Below are 16437 nucleotides of genomic sequence, written 5' to 3'. Positions count from 1 at the left end.
TTTACCCCACTCTATTATAATGATCCATGACCTGTCTTCAAAACTCCAGCCAGTGTTGCAGAGGTGCCAGACAGGGACGTGTTAGTGCATCACACCCACCCACCTTCATTCCAAGGAAACCTAAAGCCTCCACCTTCAGCAGTTCCAGGACATAAAGATACATCAGTGTATCCAAATGTATCCAAACTCAGGAGATTTGGCAAGGCCCAGAAAGTTCCCATATCATGCTGCTAGGAAGACATTGAGGTATTGGCACCTGGGGCTGGGGGTGGGGTGGGAAGGCAGAAGGGCACAGAGGAAGGTGAAGTCACTAATCTCTTCTCAGTTTTGTTAGTGGCCTCTGGAAATGGCACTTCTCCTTTCTAAACATTCTGACTCCTCTCAGGAGACTTTGACCCATGAAGTCGGAATCGTCTGTTGCTTATTTAATTGACAGAACCACCCAGAACAGATTATAATTACATGAATATTATTTTGCATTAAAATCTGCCCTTCCTCTGAATTTACAGCAAGAGATGAAGTTCAGGGACAGGGAACAGGTGTGGAGGGAAGAGAGTTCCCAGAGTGCTGGGTGATGGGACTAGGGATTATTTAATCACCACCAATTTGGTGATGGCTACACTGTTGCCTACCAGAAATAGACATAAAAGCCTGGTTCATGACTGATTTGACATTCTCCCCTGTGAGGAGGTGAGGGGTTTGAGGACAAGCAGGGTGCCAGCAGCCCTGGCCATGATCTTTTGAAGGTACTGAAGATAGTCCCCACCAGATGCCACTCCCTCCCCTTGCTTCTGTGAGGAGGTCTCCTGTCTGGGCTGCCTGTCTTCAGAACACTCGCCACAGTAAGCTCCCACCCACCCCAGGGGGGGTGCAAGATTCCATCCCCACTCCCTGTTCTTCAATCCTAGCCAGGCAGGCTCTGCACCTCTCCCCTCTGCTACTGCAGAATGAGGTACCACACCAGGTAAAGAGGGACATGGAACACTTTTTAATGTCAAGTCAGAGACAACCCTTCCCTCCCCTATCCCCCAATCCCACTTTCCCTCATCACATCCAGAACCCCTCCCCGAGGCCTCTCTGGTTCCCAGACTTCGGGGAGGAAAAAAAAGGTGACCTAAAAACTGCATTTTTCATTTCTCTTTCATACACACTCACACAAAGGTAGGAAATTAAATAAAATCAACCAAGAGGATTAAATTCTCCAGTGGTCACAAAGGCATCAGGGATTCCCATAATGGGCTAAAGCAAGTGGTTACTGAAGGTTTAGTTTGTTCAGTTGCTTGCTGTCTGTTAATGCCCCGAGGCGTGATGGAGAAGCGAGGCCACCCAGGATGGAGGGCCTTCACCTCAGAGAGCCACACCTGGAAAAATGCTGCGCCTGGTATTAGTTGTTTTGCTTTTCACTTTTTTATAAATGTCTCTGACATGTAAATAACCCAAGAAAATAAAAAGGCAGGAGCTGATTACACAATTACCAGTAAACTCTATCATCTTTTAGAAGATCAACACACAGCTAACGCCATATACAGCATGCAGTAATGTCTGAGAAAGGACCCTGCTGAGAAACAAAATGGCTAGAACTCTAACAAAAAAAATATATGTATATATATACTGTATAATATATGTCATCAAAGGAAGCATAGCCAACAAACCCAAGATACAGTGTGATCAACTTTCCATTTCTAAACAGCATGTAGATAGCATAGTATTGTCTGCATGAAATGCCAGAAAAGGAGGAATCTGTAGCGCTGGTGGAGAGGTTGGTTAAACTGGATGTGTTTTTTGGTGGATCTGCCAAATCCTCACCAGGTCCTTAGGCCTAGTGTGTGGTCCACCTGTTGTAAACCTAGTTAAGAAATACACTACTCATTTTTAATGTTTAACAAACACATTTCTCTTTACCCCTCTCATGTGTGTATTGTTTAGTTTTGTCTTGTTTTTTTGCACTAAGTTCTAGACTCATATCAGAAAATATAATTAATAAAATTAATAATGAATCAGAATCCCTTATTATCCATCATGTCCATGTAGTAAAAAGAAAAACAAACAAACCGAAAAAAAAGTTAAACGAGATCTTTTGTGACTGTTGTTTGTGGGACCGTTGTTGCTGTCAGGCTGTCCTGTCTCCTTTTTCTTTCTTTCTTTTTAATTTCACATTTCATGACACACACAATGGTGGCGCAGTCTACCAAGGGCCCGCTGTGGCACATCTGGGCCTGCATGGCTCACTCTGCGTTTGTCTCTATTGACGGATGGAATTTGGGATGGCCGACTCCAGAATGTTCCATGGTGGGGCACTTTAGTGGGCACAGTGTCTGAGCCCATGCCCACCCTGGCAACAGAGAGGTCACACGGTGCAGCTTGTGGGTGGGCCCAAGCCAGGTGTGCATTCTTCCCGTTTGGGAAAAGAAAGAAAACTCAGTGGTACCTAAATATCTGCAAGGCAATTTTCAATTTTCTCTTTAAAACATTTTTTTTTCTTTCCCAAAGTATTCTTTGTTTCCCTCCCTCAAATTTCTGTCCCGTTAGGCTGTGTTTCTCTGAATTTCTTTTGATTCTTATTGTTGCTGTCATGTTGCCGTTGCGGTTGTGTTGTTGGTGCAGTGGCGGCAGCTTTCCCCCCTGGGGGGGAAGTGGCACTCACATCAAAATTTGAGGAGTAGGTGCAAGAACAGAAGAGGGAGGAGCCAAATGCAGCCTGCCCTCCGCGATGATGTCCCGTTGTTCACTTCGCTGACAGCACCAGGGCCTGTGAAGAGAATGCACTGGTCATGAGCTGTCTGTTGTAAAGTGGAAGAAAATCCCATGAGTGTCCTGGTCTGGTGTCATCAGACTTAGCTCTGCTGAGGCATCCCTAAAGTGAAGCATCTGGTGTTTCAGCTCCAGTGTTAGAAACGAACTTTCTCAAGCTCTGACCCATCCATGCACAGTACACCATGGGAAGCCTTCCCTGGCAAGTAGAGAATGGGGACTCAGGTTAAAGCATCCTTCTGGCCTTTACTCATTTAGTGTGGTATAACATGCTAAAGCCATGGCTCAGGGTTGAGTTCAAGAAGAAGGCGGCTGATGAATAAATATCCTACATAGAGTTCCTATAAAATAAGACCTTTGCAATGTTTGCATTCTTACCCAACCCCTTCTGAGCTCTGACTGCCTTGATCATTCATATAACCCTCCAGCTGCTCAACCTGTTGTTCAGAAAGGGACCTGTTGAAAACAACAATCTGTCTTCTGGCTGCTGCTGCTGCATGGGGCACAGAGTCCATTCTGTCAATCACTTCATCTCAGGGTGAGATGCTGGGTTCTACCTGGAGTGCATGGCCTCTTCCCCATCTGGACAAGATAATAGCAGATGTAGCTCATGGATCACAAGCCTTAAGGCCCTGAATCAGCCCATTGGAGTGGAGGTGAGACAAAGTAAAGAAACAGGAAGCCTCTTTGTGCATGGACATTGATGTAATTAAGGATTTAAATAGACACTGGGGTGCACAAGACAAAACCAATTGGTGACCAATCCTGAAGGATAAACAAGGGAAGGGTGGGGCATATTTCTCTATGAGGCACAGACTAACTTGGCCTGCAAAAAAGATGCTCTTTGAAATGGAGCTGAACACAAGAAGCAAGAGGACTACAAGGCCAAAAGTTCCCTAGTGATTTCTCCATTGATCTAAAACAAGCTTTTTGGCTAGTTAGACCTTTGTGATTGAGAAACCCCAATTCCAAATGGAGCTATGCTTTCTTAACAGTACCTAAGTTTGAATGCCCAGGTGACTTAGGTGCCTAATTAACTAAGATACCTTCTAAGATTGGGTGTGTTCTCACATTCTCTGCTGCACTGAATTTCACAAAGGCATTTAAAGCTGGTGCTCATACTCAGTTCATTTACTCACAGGGTTGGGAATTCGTAACAGAACCTGAACCTGCTTGATTGACTTGGATGGATGCTCAGCATTGGAGTCACTTCTGGTTAAGTCAGATCAGAATCAAACCAGGCTTCTTGATTCTATATGGGATTGTCCTGTCAAGTCCTAAAACTTCAGACCTGGGGCTCTTACCCATATGATCCTTTTGAAATAAATCTTTGATTTGGGGGTGGTGGCTAAGTAGATAGTCACAAGTATGAGATGTAGCAGGGAAACTCGTTTCTCTGGTGTCTGGTTCAGTTTTCCCAAGGACAGAACTTCTTAGCAGTGTAAATCCCCATGCTGAGAAGTCCTGAGGAAATTTATTCTGCTCTCCATCCTGCAAGGAGGGGAACTGATGGGAAACACAAATCTGATGGCATCCTTGGGGTCACAGAAATCCTTGATGACAAAAGGGCATGCCTGAGGATTTACATTTCAATTACTTGTCCTTTAGGACTGGACACTAACTTGTTGTGTCTACTAGAATCTAACTACTATGTTTCTAGCGAACCACCACTGTTATCTACACAGCATTTTCCTTGGAGCCGAAGAAAACCCTGTCACCTTTTTAAAGGTAAGAAGCTATGTTTCTGTCCTTTGAGAAAGTCCTTCTCTTTGGACCACTCTAAGATCCTTCCCCAAAAGACCTCTGCCTGGACCTGAGACTGAGGAATCTAAGAGTCAAATGTTATTTCCCAGTCCATGTCGCCCAACCAGCTTTTATGGGAGCCAGGTTCCATGTCTCCCCTGGACAGATCTAGTTAGTGGTCCCATTTTATCTCCATATATGCACATTGCCCAGAATGATTCCAAATGTGTCTCTGCTGTTGGAAGGACCCAGAGCTGTCAGCACCTGACCTTTTTTCTTTCACCTATTTTGGTCTTCTGAACACTCACACATACAGCTGTGAAACTAACTCCCTACTCAGTCTCAGAATACCCCATCCTCTTCCTCTCAGCTCCCACCATGGTTAACAAGATGCCTTGTGGTAAAAGTTATGGAGAACAAATACAAATACCAAATCCCTGAGAGCATCCGTCTGTCCTGCGTTCCCTCCTTGCAGGCCTGACCTGCAAAAAGAACCACAAGTCAGGCATACAGCCCAACAGGGGCCTGGCTTGGGTACCATGTAGGAAAAGGTTGAACACCTTGTTTCTGAGTGGGGGACTCCACAGCTCAGGAGGTACCCGTGAGCTGCAAAGGCCCCCCCATGGCCTGTCACAATGGCCTACAGACTCTGCCCAATGCTCTTTCTGGTGCCCTTGTTTGGTCACCCCTCAGAGTTCTTTTGTGGCTCTGCTTCCTGCTAAGAAGCACCACAGAGAGTCTTTAGAGACCGGTTCTAACCCATTGTGTCAGGGACAATGTTTTCTACAGAAAACATAAAAAGGCCACCAAGAGCATGTCAATGGTTCCTCTTGCTTAAGGCACTATCTTGGAAAAACTCAGGGGGCCTCTCTGCTCTTCTATTCAGGCCTGAGGGAGTGCTGGACTCACTGTGCATGAGCAAGTCCAGTCTGCCCAGAACTTCCAGTGCACACAGGCACTACTTCTCTTCCCCATAACCCTAGCTACTATGTTTCCACAGACCCTAGTAGGAAACAGGAGGAAGTTAGAAGGGACAGGAGACAGAGGTAGTCACTGGGGCACAGGGACTTCACATAGTCCTCCCAAAGGAGGCAGCAGAAATCATACCCACCACTCCAATCACAAAAATTTCCCCGCCTAGGCCTTGCCACTTGCTGCCTTGATCCCTCAAATTTTCTCTTTATGCTAATTCCAGGGTGATGTTTCTATAACCCCACATTGATCATGCTGCTTATCCGAGGCTTACTTATAGTCTTAAGAAAAATGCTCAATTTCTTGGCAGAAAATGCACACCCCATTGTATGATCTGCCTGCTAGCTGCCTCCTCAGCCTCTCTTCCTTCCACATCTTCCAATGCCTTTTGTCCCACATAAAAAAGGCACGTGTGTACACACAGACATCTCCATACACATGGGAAGGCACCCTCTAGCCATATTCTTTTTATTTTCCAACTTCACTATTCTTCCCCTCTACCTGAGATGTCCTTTATCTAACTCATTCCCATTGCTTATTCGAGAGTCTGTTCTGGTCTTCAGTCACTCTTCCAGATAACTTTCCTTGATCCACTTAGGTTCACTCTCTCAGTACTTTATACACTCTCTTATTAAACATTTCCCACCCTGTATCCCAATTCTCTTTGTTTGTCTAACTTGCATTTTCTCCTCCATGAGACCTGTTTCTTAAGGGCAGAGTTTGTGTTTCATTGGCCTGTGGCAGGTATTCAATAGATGTTTGTTGAGGGAAGTAGAGAGTACTGTGACTCACACTGACATGTCCACAATTACTTAATCTGTGTGTTTTTCTTTCTCTTAAGAGTATAGTTGGAGAAAGAAATCAAACCAAATGAGAGAGAGAGAAAAAAATTTTTTTTCCTATTTTGTCTTTGCTTTACCTCAATCTCTTCTTCCAGATGCCCTTCTTCCCTTTCTCTAACCCTATCCAATAAAAATCAATGAAAATTCGGATGCTGAGTGAATGTCTACATAGCAGCAACGTTATAAGGACAAGGAATTCAGGTAGGATGCTTTCAGGTGGAAAGTTATTTATCAAAGTGCTGTTGACACTCATGTAGGAGATGCAGATTATTATCTTTTCTACAATAGATGAAGACTTAACTTCAGAGAGCTTAAGTGACTTTCCCCAAGTCTGCTGACTTCTGTCTCCAAATGCAATTTTCTTCCCACTAACTCCGAGTTGCTTTTTTGTACAACTCATGATCTTCAGAGAATAAAGAAAAGAAAGAGTGAGGTCCACAGAACCTGCAATAACTGGGCACTGGCTAAGGTGGGCACCACAGACATATGGCTGGCTTTTCCCATTCTAAATGAATGCTACATAAAAGAATGCTATGAAATGAGATTGTTTGTCCAGGCAGACAAGGATTATAGTGTCCTGGGAGCAAGGCTTCTTCCAGGCAGTGTGGGTCAGAATGACAGCTCAGTCCATCTGCCTAGTGACAAGGCCACACATTTGAGGCCTCTGTTCTTCATCTAGCCACACCTCCACTCCACATTGGATGTCTTTATTGCCTCTATCTCATTAGAGAGTTGCGGAAGCCTAAAGAGACTAATTACCAGGACAGTTAGGGTCCCAGAGAACTGTGATGAGTGTCAATTATCCATCGGAAACATCTGGCAGGAATGAAAGCCGCAAATAAGATGTTTTATTCCTAGCCAAGTGACTCACCCCAGAACCTCCCCCTTCCTCCCATTTCCCCCTCCCTCCCATCATTGCCCTTCCAGCTCCAAGTTAGAGAGAGAGAGAAAGAGATAGAGAAGGGGTTAAGCAAAGGGCAGCATGCAAGGCCAAGGTCTTAGAAGATCATTGCATTAGAGCATCCGTGTGCAAGGAAAGAGGCAGGCCTGGTACAGAGGAGTCCAGAGATGGAGCTATTCTGGGCACTGACAGGTGCTCATTAGTGCCGCCAGCAAAGACAAGTTAGACTTGTGCAAGTGGAAGCTACCCAGGGAGAATGGGATGTCCTTAGGGACAGGGTTAATCTAAATTGACAGAGATGCTCAAGGTCAGGGAATGGTTCCCTCTGGGCTGCTTCCTGGGGTGAGCTTAAAAAAGAAGGCATCCTGGAGGAAGGTAAAGAATTTTACATACCCCACCAAAGCAGCAGCTGCCTGAAAATGAATATACTAACCTTTCCAAGGGGTCAGGGCTGTAGTTTTCACTTCTAAAAGAAATTAAAAACAGGCCACTGTTAAGATAGAAAGCAGTTGGAAGTGCTCATCAGAGCCCTCAGATGGTTTTAGGAACTTGCTGGTTCTTCAGGCCCAAGAGCTTCCCCAGGCCTCTTGAACCTGCTTCTCATTGTCCTGACCACAGCCTAGTACTCACCAATGTTCGAAAGTGGCTAGAAGTGAGTGAACTGGGGACTAAGAAGGGTATGAGTGATGGTCAGAGTGTTTCACAGACTGGAGGCAGAGCCAAAATATCCACCTGGTTTTGGCAGAAAACACATTACACCTGTGCAGCCGGGGTGTCATGTCAAAACCTGACTGCAAAACAAATTTCTTTATTTAGTCATCAGAGTATCTCCTGATTGTTGAGGTCTGTAGTCTGTAAGTGTAAAATTGACTTATGTAGATGGTCGTATACTACCCTAGTTTGAACGTGGGTGCCCATGCTTGGTTTGAAATGTAAAATGTTCACCTGCATTTAGCTATACATTTTAGAAATACCAGTAAATAAGCTACCATGTGCCAGAGGAGCCAAGAACTTTGATATTTTACTTCTCTTCATGAGTCAAACAATACCAGGCTGGTCCCATTGGGCCTCAGTCAACTGAGGCAGTAAAGACCCATACCTCTACTGCCACAGCTGTACTTGTTGGCACCTCCCTGTGGAAATGTTGGGGAGCCAACTCCTCTTTGTTAGCTAAACCAGGAAAGATCCCCAATTTGCCAGCTTCGAATTCTCATGACAATCTATAGAGGTTCCCCTGTTCTTCTGTGGATAGGAGATGTTTTGTCTTGTCAGAAATTGTGATCATCTCTAATCTTTTACTTCCCTTTTTAGCAACCTCTGAAATTATCCACTGGGGTAAAGAGAAGGTGAAAAATGGCATTAAAACTTTTGATTGAAAGAATGGCTTAGAAGTCTATGTTCTCTGACAAAGGTCCTCACATATGGAAAGATCACCTAGATAAACTAATTCATCCCTTAATGCAACTATAATGTTTGCTCAAAGTCAGATGAATACATACTTGTGCATTTGAAATCTCCTGTTTTTAAAGGCACATGATATGTGATATCCCTCTCAATTGAGTGGACATTAGGAACCCTGAGAAATTGTTCTGAAGGTATAAAGATGTAAGAGGTGATCTGTGGTTAAACATTTCGTGATTGAAGGAATGTCTGATGTAAAGCTAGGATAGTAGAGAAAGTTCAGAAGAGATGGTTCCATGTTGTCTGTGCCTTTAGCAGGGGCAGGTCCATGGAGTGCTCACTAGGCCCTTGAAAACAGCCAGAAATTTAGGAGGGGCAATTTTCATTAATGTTCTAATTCAGGTATCACTGATTTCCGGATCCCCTGTGTGAAGAAAGAGGATCATTGGGAGGAAGGACAGTTTGAAGTGAGCTTTGGAGGGATGAACAGTCACACACATTTTATCCCCAAAACATAAGTAGTCCAATGAAGGGTAAGACTGGGGAATGGTCACCCATAGAGTGGTTCAGACTTCTAGAGGAAGAGCACAGGACATTTCTATTTGGCAGTTGGGACTATCAGAAAGAGTGAAAAAAAAAAAAAAAAAAAAATCAAAGGCCCAAGTTCCTGCTCTAGACACCAGAAGAGATTGTTCAGCAATGACCTGAAAAAAACTTCAACTTAATTGTTCCCATCTTGCTTTGTTCCCCCTCTGAATCTCTCACATGAACTACTCGAAAGAAGTTAAATGCAAAACAGCATTCATGAAGATAAAGCAGAATTTGACACTCACTGATGACCTCAGCTAGAACTTAGTCTTGGGCCTCTCAGGTGGCAACATGCCAATTCTTCCAGGTACAGAGAATGTTCTTGTACCCTTTCTTAGGGTACAAGGGGGAAAACAAGGCAAGATAAGCTTCATATTTACATTAAGCCCACCATGCTGTGCTCTTGCCAATTCCCTTAGCTTTGGCACTAAGAAGTGATGTAAGAATGCTGCTCAAGGTCAGTCTTCGAGGTCATGCTTGATATTCTTCTGTTGGGTCTAGCTTCTAGAAATACAAATCTTGCTTGTGTCTTCAAAGCCAAATTTAGACATAAACTGAAGTCTTTGAGTGATACCTTGCTATCAGGAAAAGAAAAAAATTCCTTGATAATCCAAGCATAAATCTCTCTTCAGCAGGACCTTGACTGAAATTTATGTATCTCTTTGTTAATGATATATTAAGAAGCCAGGCAGAGTGGGAAAATAAGGTCATGAGAAAGAAAAAGGAAGGAAAAGAGGGAAGGGGAAAAAAAAGGGATAAAGGTAGGAAGGAAAGGAGGAGAAAGGAGAGGGAGAAGTAGAAAAGAAGAAAATACAAGGAAAAAGAATTCCCTGCACACACCCTAAATCTACAACTTGTCTCAGCTCAACTCATAAGGAGATTTTTTTCCAGCAAAAAGTCAATATTCATCCAAACACTCAGGAAAGCCCTGGGCTGTTGTCTAATTTGAATAAGAAGCAGAGGAATGCTGGAAGAGAATGGATAATAAACTTTCCAGAAAGAGGATAAGGGAACTTTCATTTTCTTTCTTTCTTTTTTCTTTCTTTCTTTCTTTCTTTCTTTCTTTCTTTCTTTCTTTCTTTCTTTCTTTCTTTCTTTCTTTCTTTCTTTCTTTTTTTAACACTTTCTCTTATTTTAACATGCAGGTGCCATATAAATGCTAATTGTGGATGCCTTGGTGGCTTGCCCTAATTAACTATTTTTAATCCTCTACAGGGAGGCACTGATCATCTTTTCTGTGGTGGCAATTGTTTCTTTCTGATATCTAGACTTTACTTTTGCTCCCCATTCTTTAATAAATTGGTTTGATGGTCACTGCGAGGTTCACAGGCATTAATCAGCCAACTTTTCCCAGCCCACCGATATCATCAAATCTGCCTTAATGCCTAGAAGATAAAAGACAAAAGACCAGTGGATGGGAAATGAGCATCTGGGGAGCCGCTGAGCTTGCAGTGTGGGCCCCCGCATACTGGACTGTGCAGAAATTCCATGAGGGATGGTTGGCATAGCACTGAATCCTTATTTATCACTGTGAGAATCCTGAACCACCAAATATTAATACGAGAAGGTGACATGCAATCTGTTGTGTTTGCAAAAGGGAGGTAGAGAAATACTTCAAGGGTGGCAAAAATTGCTGAGGAGGAATGAAATCAAAATCTTATCAAAATCCTTCTAGTTCATCCAGATACTGGGTAGCAAAATAGCTTTGAACTTCTCTAAGAACCATGTGTTCCCTGTCAGTGGAAATTCACGCATTGGTATAAATCTTTCTTACATTTCTCAGATAAGATGAGCGTAACAGGGAGGTATTCCCTGAGAAAGTAGGTAGCTCTCTATTGTATTAGAGAGTAGCAAAGGAAGAAGGAAAACTGAGCACAGATGAATGAGGTGAGTGTGCCCAGGGTCAAGGTCTGTTTCCTTTAAAATATTCCTAGTTGTATTAAGAAGTCCTGCAGCTATACTGAAGACCACGTGAACTCACTGTCAGAACATTCCAGATGTCTGTGACTTATTAATACTGCCTTGACCCAACAAGGTTGGTAGGATGAAGGATTGAACACCTCCAGAGAATGAAATTAGAAAGTTGGCACAGAGATCATGCCACCCAAATCAATCAGTTCACAAAAATAAACACAGATAAATAAAATAAAATCACTGGGAGGAGAGAGAGAGAGACAGAGAAGGAGGGGAGAGAGAGACAGAGAAGGAGGAGAATCAGAGAGAGAGAGAGAGAGAGAGAGAGAGAAATAAAATCACTGGGAGGAGAGAGAGAGAGACAGAGAAGGAGGGGAATAGAGAGAGAGAGAGAGAGAGAGAGAGAGAGAGAGAGAGAGAGAGAGAGAAAGCAGCCCGGATCTCTTTCAGCTGGTAGAGCCTCATAAAAATGTCTCCAGCACCTAGTTCCAAGCTCAGCCACCAGGTTGAGGTGATCAGGTTGTTTTTATTTTTTGTTTCTACTTGTTTTTACTGCTGATGACTTTGGTGCAGGATGATGTTCTTCTATCAGTTGGCACAGAACTTTAGCTGAATATATTAGTTTGCTAGAAACCACTACAGAAGTTTCAAATGTTCCTGGTTCCTCTGAGAATGAAGCTCTAAGTGGCCAGAATTAGCTTAGTAACTTCTGAAAGCATTTCTGAAGAATTGTCTGTTATAGGTCCAGTCTCCCTCTTCCCTTAATACCATTTGTGTTAGCTACATTTCCAATGCTGTTTCAGATCTGCGAATATGTCTCACATGAAGGTTTGATAATCATATATTAGATCATAAGTTGAATCTGAATATGTTCATTGACTTTCCTTTTCCTTCCTCTTTCTTCGTATTGTTTTCCTGTTCCTGGTCCATTACTATGGTACTATACATCACTAAGGTGAATTGTGCAGCCATGACTGTTTTCATGATAAAAGTATTTTTCCTCATTTGTCAAATACCTCCTCACATAATTCATTTCATTCTATCTTCTCCTCCACCTTCCAGGTCTAAAGTAGTCCTCTGACGATTACTTGCATAGTTAGAATGTAAACGGGTGAACATGATGAACATCTGGCATGTGAATGGTGGAACAGGGTGAGGTAGGAAGAGGGAGGCCAGAAGATTTGGCTGAGAGGTGGGGAAAACTGTTTCCATTATTCTTTTCACAGCTGTCTAGTTCTACTGGGCTATTGCTGTTGTCAGCACAGTCCATAAGAGGAGAACTATAGCATCTGAAAGACACCAGTTTTATTCTACCCCTCAGCTCAAATGCTCAGTCATGGTTTTAATGGGTCACTTGCATTAGGTTAGTGGACATGAGAAAAGGGCTTGAAGTGGAAGGGGAAGTCAAGGGATTGGGAGAAGGGTGGGATTGTCAAGGGATTGGAGGAGGGTTTGAAGGATGAGTTAATGGATCCCATAGGATGTTCCACAAAGGAATGGCCTCCTTGGAAGGAAGTCCTATTCTTTGACTTGTATCTGGAGATTCAAATACATCTGTTTTCAAAGTATTTTTAATGCATATTTTCAGTTGAATGTTGTACCGATTCTGTATTTTATAGAAGAGGAAATTGAATAAAGTTTAGTTGACTTACCCAAGAACAGAGAACTACTGAAGGTCAGACTCTGAACTAGACGCGAGGGCCCCTCTCTAGATCATTACTTGTTGGCAAAGGTGCAAGCTGCACCAGACCTGCCTTCCTCCCTTGCAGAGCCTTGTGAGCCAGGTGACAAATTTGATGGAATATTTCAATCATCAAGTGTTTGACCTTGTTGCTGAGGAACCATCAATAGGACTCTTATTACGAAAGCCACTAGTTGGCTGGAGTTCAGATTTAGTCTTAACCTTTTGCCTTCATGCTGATCTCTGAGTTTTGAGATGTGAATGGTGTTCATTTTCCTTTCCATTCCCAGTCCTTCTGGGGCATTGTGGGCAAGGGGTGAGCAGAGAAAAGAGAACTATCATTGGATTTTCACCAGATCCCAATAAGTTCCTTAAAGAGCCTTCCACCACCATCTTCTAAATAACTTTGCTGACAGGAGTGTCAGGTAATGCACAACAGGGGAAAGGGAGAGGAATGGGGATTCTGGGACTGAGGGGAGGGGAGAGAAAACATAAAGCAAGGGGGATACTGACCTTGCAACAAAGTTGAGCTTGTAGGCTCATTTAGTTCTAAATCAGGTGAGGGACAACAGGAGAGAAAAATGAAAACAAACACATATATTATATACAGTAGCTATATATTTGTCATATATAGTTTGTATACTGTCTTTTACAAGCATTTCTGGAGAAATGGATAAATAAAGGACGACACAAAACCAAAGGTGGCAGGACAAGGTGCAGCAAGAAAAACACTGAAATGCTTTATGTTTCCATATTGGATGGGATGGTTTGGAAGAACAGAACCTGGCCACTCTCTATATTTTCCAGTACAACTGAATTTACTCTTCACTAATGCTGAGCTGAGGTACTGATTTCAAACAAATGATTGAAGCCTCTTTCCAGAGAGATTTCTGTCCCACATCCTCACTCCTGTTGTTTCAGTGACGTTCAACTTCAAGAACTTCTGATCCCATGGCACCATGTTTGGAACATGATCTCCCAGGAATCACTGATTCAGGAATGTGGGAGCAGAACTCTCCTGTTCACTGCCAGTTCTGCAATTCCAGAGATCAGATGTTTAGAGTCCACTTAATTTGAGATAGAAATGAGCACCCTACTTCTTTTCTTAAGTCTCCCCAAGGTCCTGATCACAATGGATATCTCTTTCACCAGAATTCCTCAATTTTCAATGTCTAGGTCATATGAAAAGAGCGTGCATTGTGCACAATGTAGTGGCAAAATTTTGATAATTTAGCTGGCTTTCTGGAAATGTGACTGGAGAATGAACTTCATCATGAATTTCATATACACATGTGAAGTAACTTCTGTTTTCCAATCTGCCCATATCTACTTGATAGCTCTTCAAGGAAAATTTCCTCATAAATTTATATTTGTCAAAAGACTTCATTGATATTGAGTCTCAATGATAATAATGATTGGCAACTTGATAAAAAAATAAGCTCAATAATGAGCTTAGAAGCCACAATAATATCTGAACTAGACTTAGCTAGAACCAATGGGTTGGAAATGCTCATCTTAAATATTAATGGGGTTTCTCTGGCTCCGTGGAACAATTCAGCATTTTTGTGATGGGCTCCTCAGGAATGATTTCTAAATGAGGGTAGAAAATAAAATTGGTTTGTGATTGACTATATTTGAAAAAAATAATGCAAACTTTAATCTCTCCCCTTAGATATTTAGCATTCTGCAGACCTGAGACTTCCTGCATTAAAGAGCATTTCCACATGTACCCATTCATCTTTGTTAGAATAGGTCTTTCTAAACTTATTCAAATAGGTACTATCACTTTTTAATATAGTTTTTGGAAACTCTGGCCTCTAGAGAACTGACAATGGCCAAAGCACCCCCAGAATTAGCACAGATTGAATGCTTTTAGACCAATGTGGGGAGGGCAGGGGGAAGACAGAGCTGTAATATCCACACATGGGTCTATTGAAAAGAGGATATTTATGACACATGCTTCACTGCTAGTCTTGTCATAAATGCCAGTTATTTCACTCTTTAAAAAAAAAAAAAGTTTGCTGCTTCCCCTTGTTCTTATCTTGAGAAGGGTTAAAGGGAGGAGGCTAGGGAAATAGACAACAGTGATAAAGTCAATGGCAAAACAATTTTACGCATCCAAATCAGATGAAAGAAAAGGTCAAAGGAGGAGGAAGACTATTTATAAGAATGAGAACTCCTGTGGTTTCAGAGCAGGACTTGGGAGGGCATTGAAGGGAAAGTGTGGAAGAGCTTAGATTTGCAAGACAGAGGAAGGAGGGGCCTGTTCCTTTCTAATTCTGGCCCTCTTGCATGCAGACAGACATCTGTCAAAAAACCAAAAAGGCTTGACACATGTGAGGGGCCCTCATGACTATTCCTGTGTGAAAGATGCCAGACAGATCAATCACTCTAATCACAGCTCTGCCCATTCTGTGCTAGAGGCTCTGGGATCAGGATCCCTTCCCTTTCCCAGTCCTCTCAGATAAAGCTGGGCTTTATTTTCTGTGCAGAACAGGAGGCAGGGAGAATGTGATTTGGGAGCAAAGATGTCACAGTGGAACATACATTGGCACTGAGGTCATGTGGCAGGGTTAGGGCAGGAGCGGGGCCCTTGAGGCAATGGATTTTCTAGGACTTCTCAGAACAACAAGAATTTATGTCTTTGCCAATTATCTGTCAAATTCCCTTTTTCCCGCTATGTCAAATTCAAGAATATTTTTTAACATGGGGTTTTGGGAGAATTGATTTGAAAAATCCCAGACCCACTGAGAATGGTGGGGGTGAGGAGGGATTTGCACAAAAGGCAACCAGAAATTAACCATGTGGTATGCAGAAAGTTCTACATCCATCAAGGAATTAAAGCTATTGCCAGGCACCTGGAAATCTGCCTGTTGACACAGAGGGACATAGGCTCACCTCTGCACAGACATTGTCTGGGCAGAGAGGTGGGACATCCAGGGTTCACCAGAGAGCTGATTCACTTACTTTTGGCAACAAGATAGTTGCCAGATACATAATGAAGGTAGAGCAATTTGCCTTGTATGCATTAATCCTTCAATAAAGAGTTGTTTAGGAAATGAATGCATGAATGACTATGCAACATATTTCAAGATGGATGAATGTTAATCCAGCCAGACAATATCCATTGATACAAATTGGAAACTTTTCTACATTACTTATCCCTCTGACGTTAATATTATTAAGGATCCCAAGGCTTGTGATTCTACTTTAATGAATATAATTTGGCTTCTCTTATATCCCAATGGATGGAAAAATATTTTAGAAAAGGGAACATGTCATATTAACCCACTGAGCAATGTACTGAAATAGTAAATACTGTTCTCTGGGCTCTTTACTATTTTACCCAATTATATTCCCCATGTTAGTATAGGAGACATCACTGAGAAAAAAACATCATAAATGTCACTTTTGGTATCTCAAAGCCATTTTCTCCTGATTCTGATTTTTCTTCTTGTAGAATGAAATGAAAATTCTTTCTCTTTTCTCTTTTTCCATTCTCAATATCTACTTTCATAAATGCGTGAGTTCTCTCTCTCTCTCTCTCTCTCTCTCTCCTCTTTTCTTTCTTATCTTTCCCTTTTGCCTGCCTGACTCACTACTGTTACCCATCCTTCCCGAGCCTCTTCCCCAGCTTCTCCCCA

The 16437-nt window shown here is 42.6% G+C and overlaps 1 protein-coding gene across 8 annotated transcripts in view; it reads right to left on the bottom strand.

The window, feature by feature from the left end:
- Positions 1–1014: 1014 nt before the first annotated feature.
- NTM (neurotrimin) overlaps positions 1015–16437 on the bottom strand; it is a 962543-nt gene continuing 947120 nt past the window's right edge. For 3 of the 8 annotated variants that reach the window (XM_079103654.1, XM_079103653.1, XM_079103655.1), the window contains 3 exons: positions 13307–13342; positions 7643–7675; positions 1015–2749 (listed from right to left, as the gene is read on the bottom strand). In XM_079103654.1, coding sequence (XP_078959780.1) covers positions 2646–2749; positions 7643–7675; positions 13307–13342 — 173 coding nt within the window. In that variant the 3' untranslated portion in view covers positions 1015–2645. The remainder of the gene's footprint in view (positions 2750–7642; positions 7676–13306; positions 13343–16437) is intronic. The other 5 variants (XM_079103658.1, XM_079103657.1, XM_079103656.1 and 2 more) reach the window with 4 other exon arrangements.

Source organism: Sciurus vulgaris (assembly GCF_902686455.1).
Source record: "Sciurus vulgaris genome assembly, chromosome: 11".
In the NCBI taxonomy this organism is placed as follows: Eukaryota; Metazoa; Chordata; class Mammalia; order Rodentia; family Sciuridae; genus Sciurus; species Sciurus vulgaris.
Note: the sequence above shows the minus strand (reverse complement) of the source record. Positions and strands in the feature narration are given on the sequence as shown.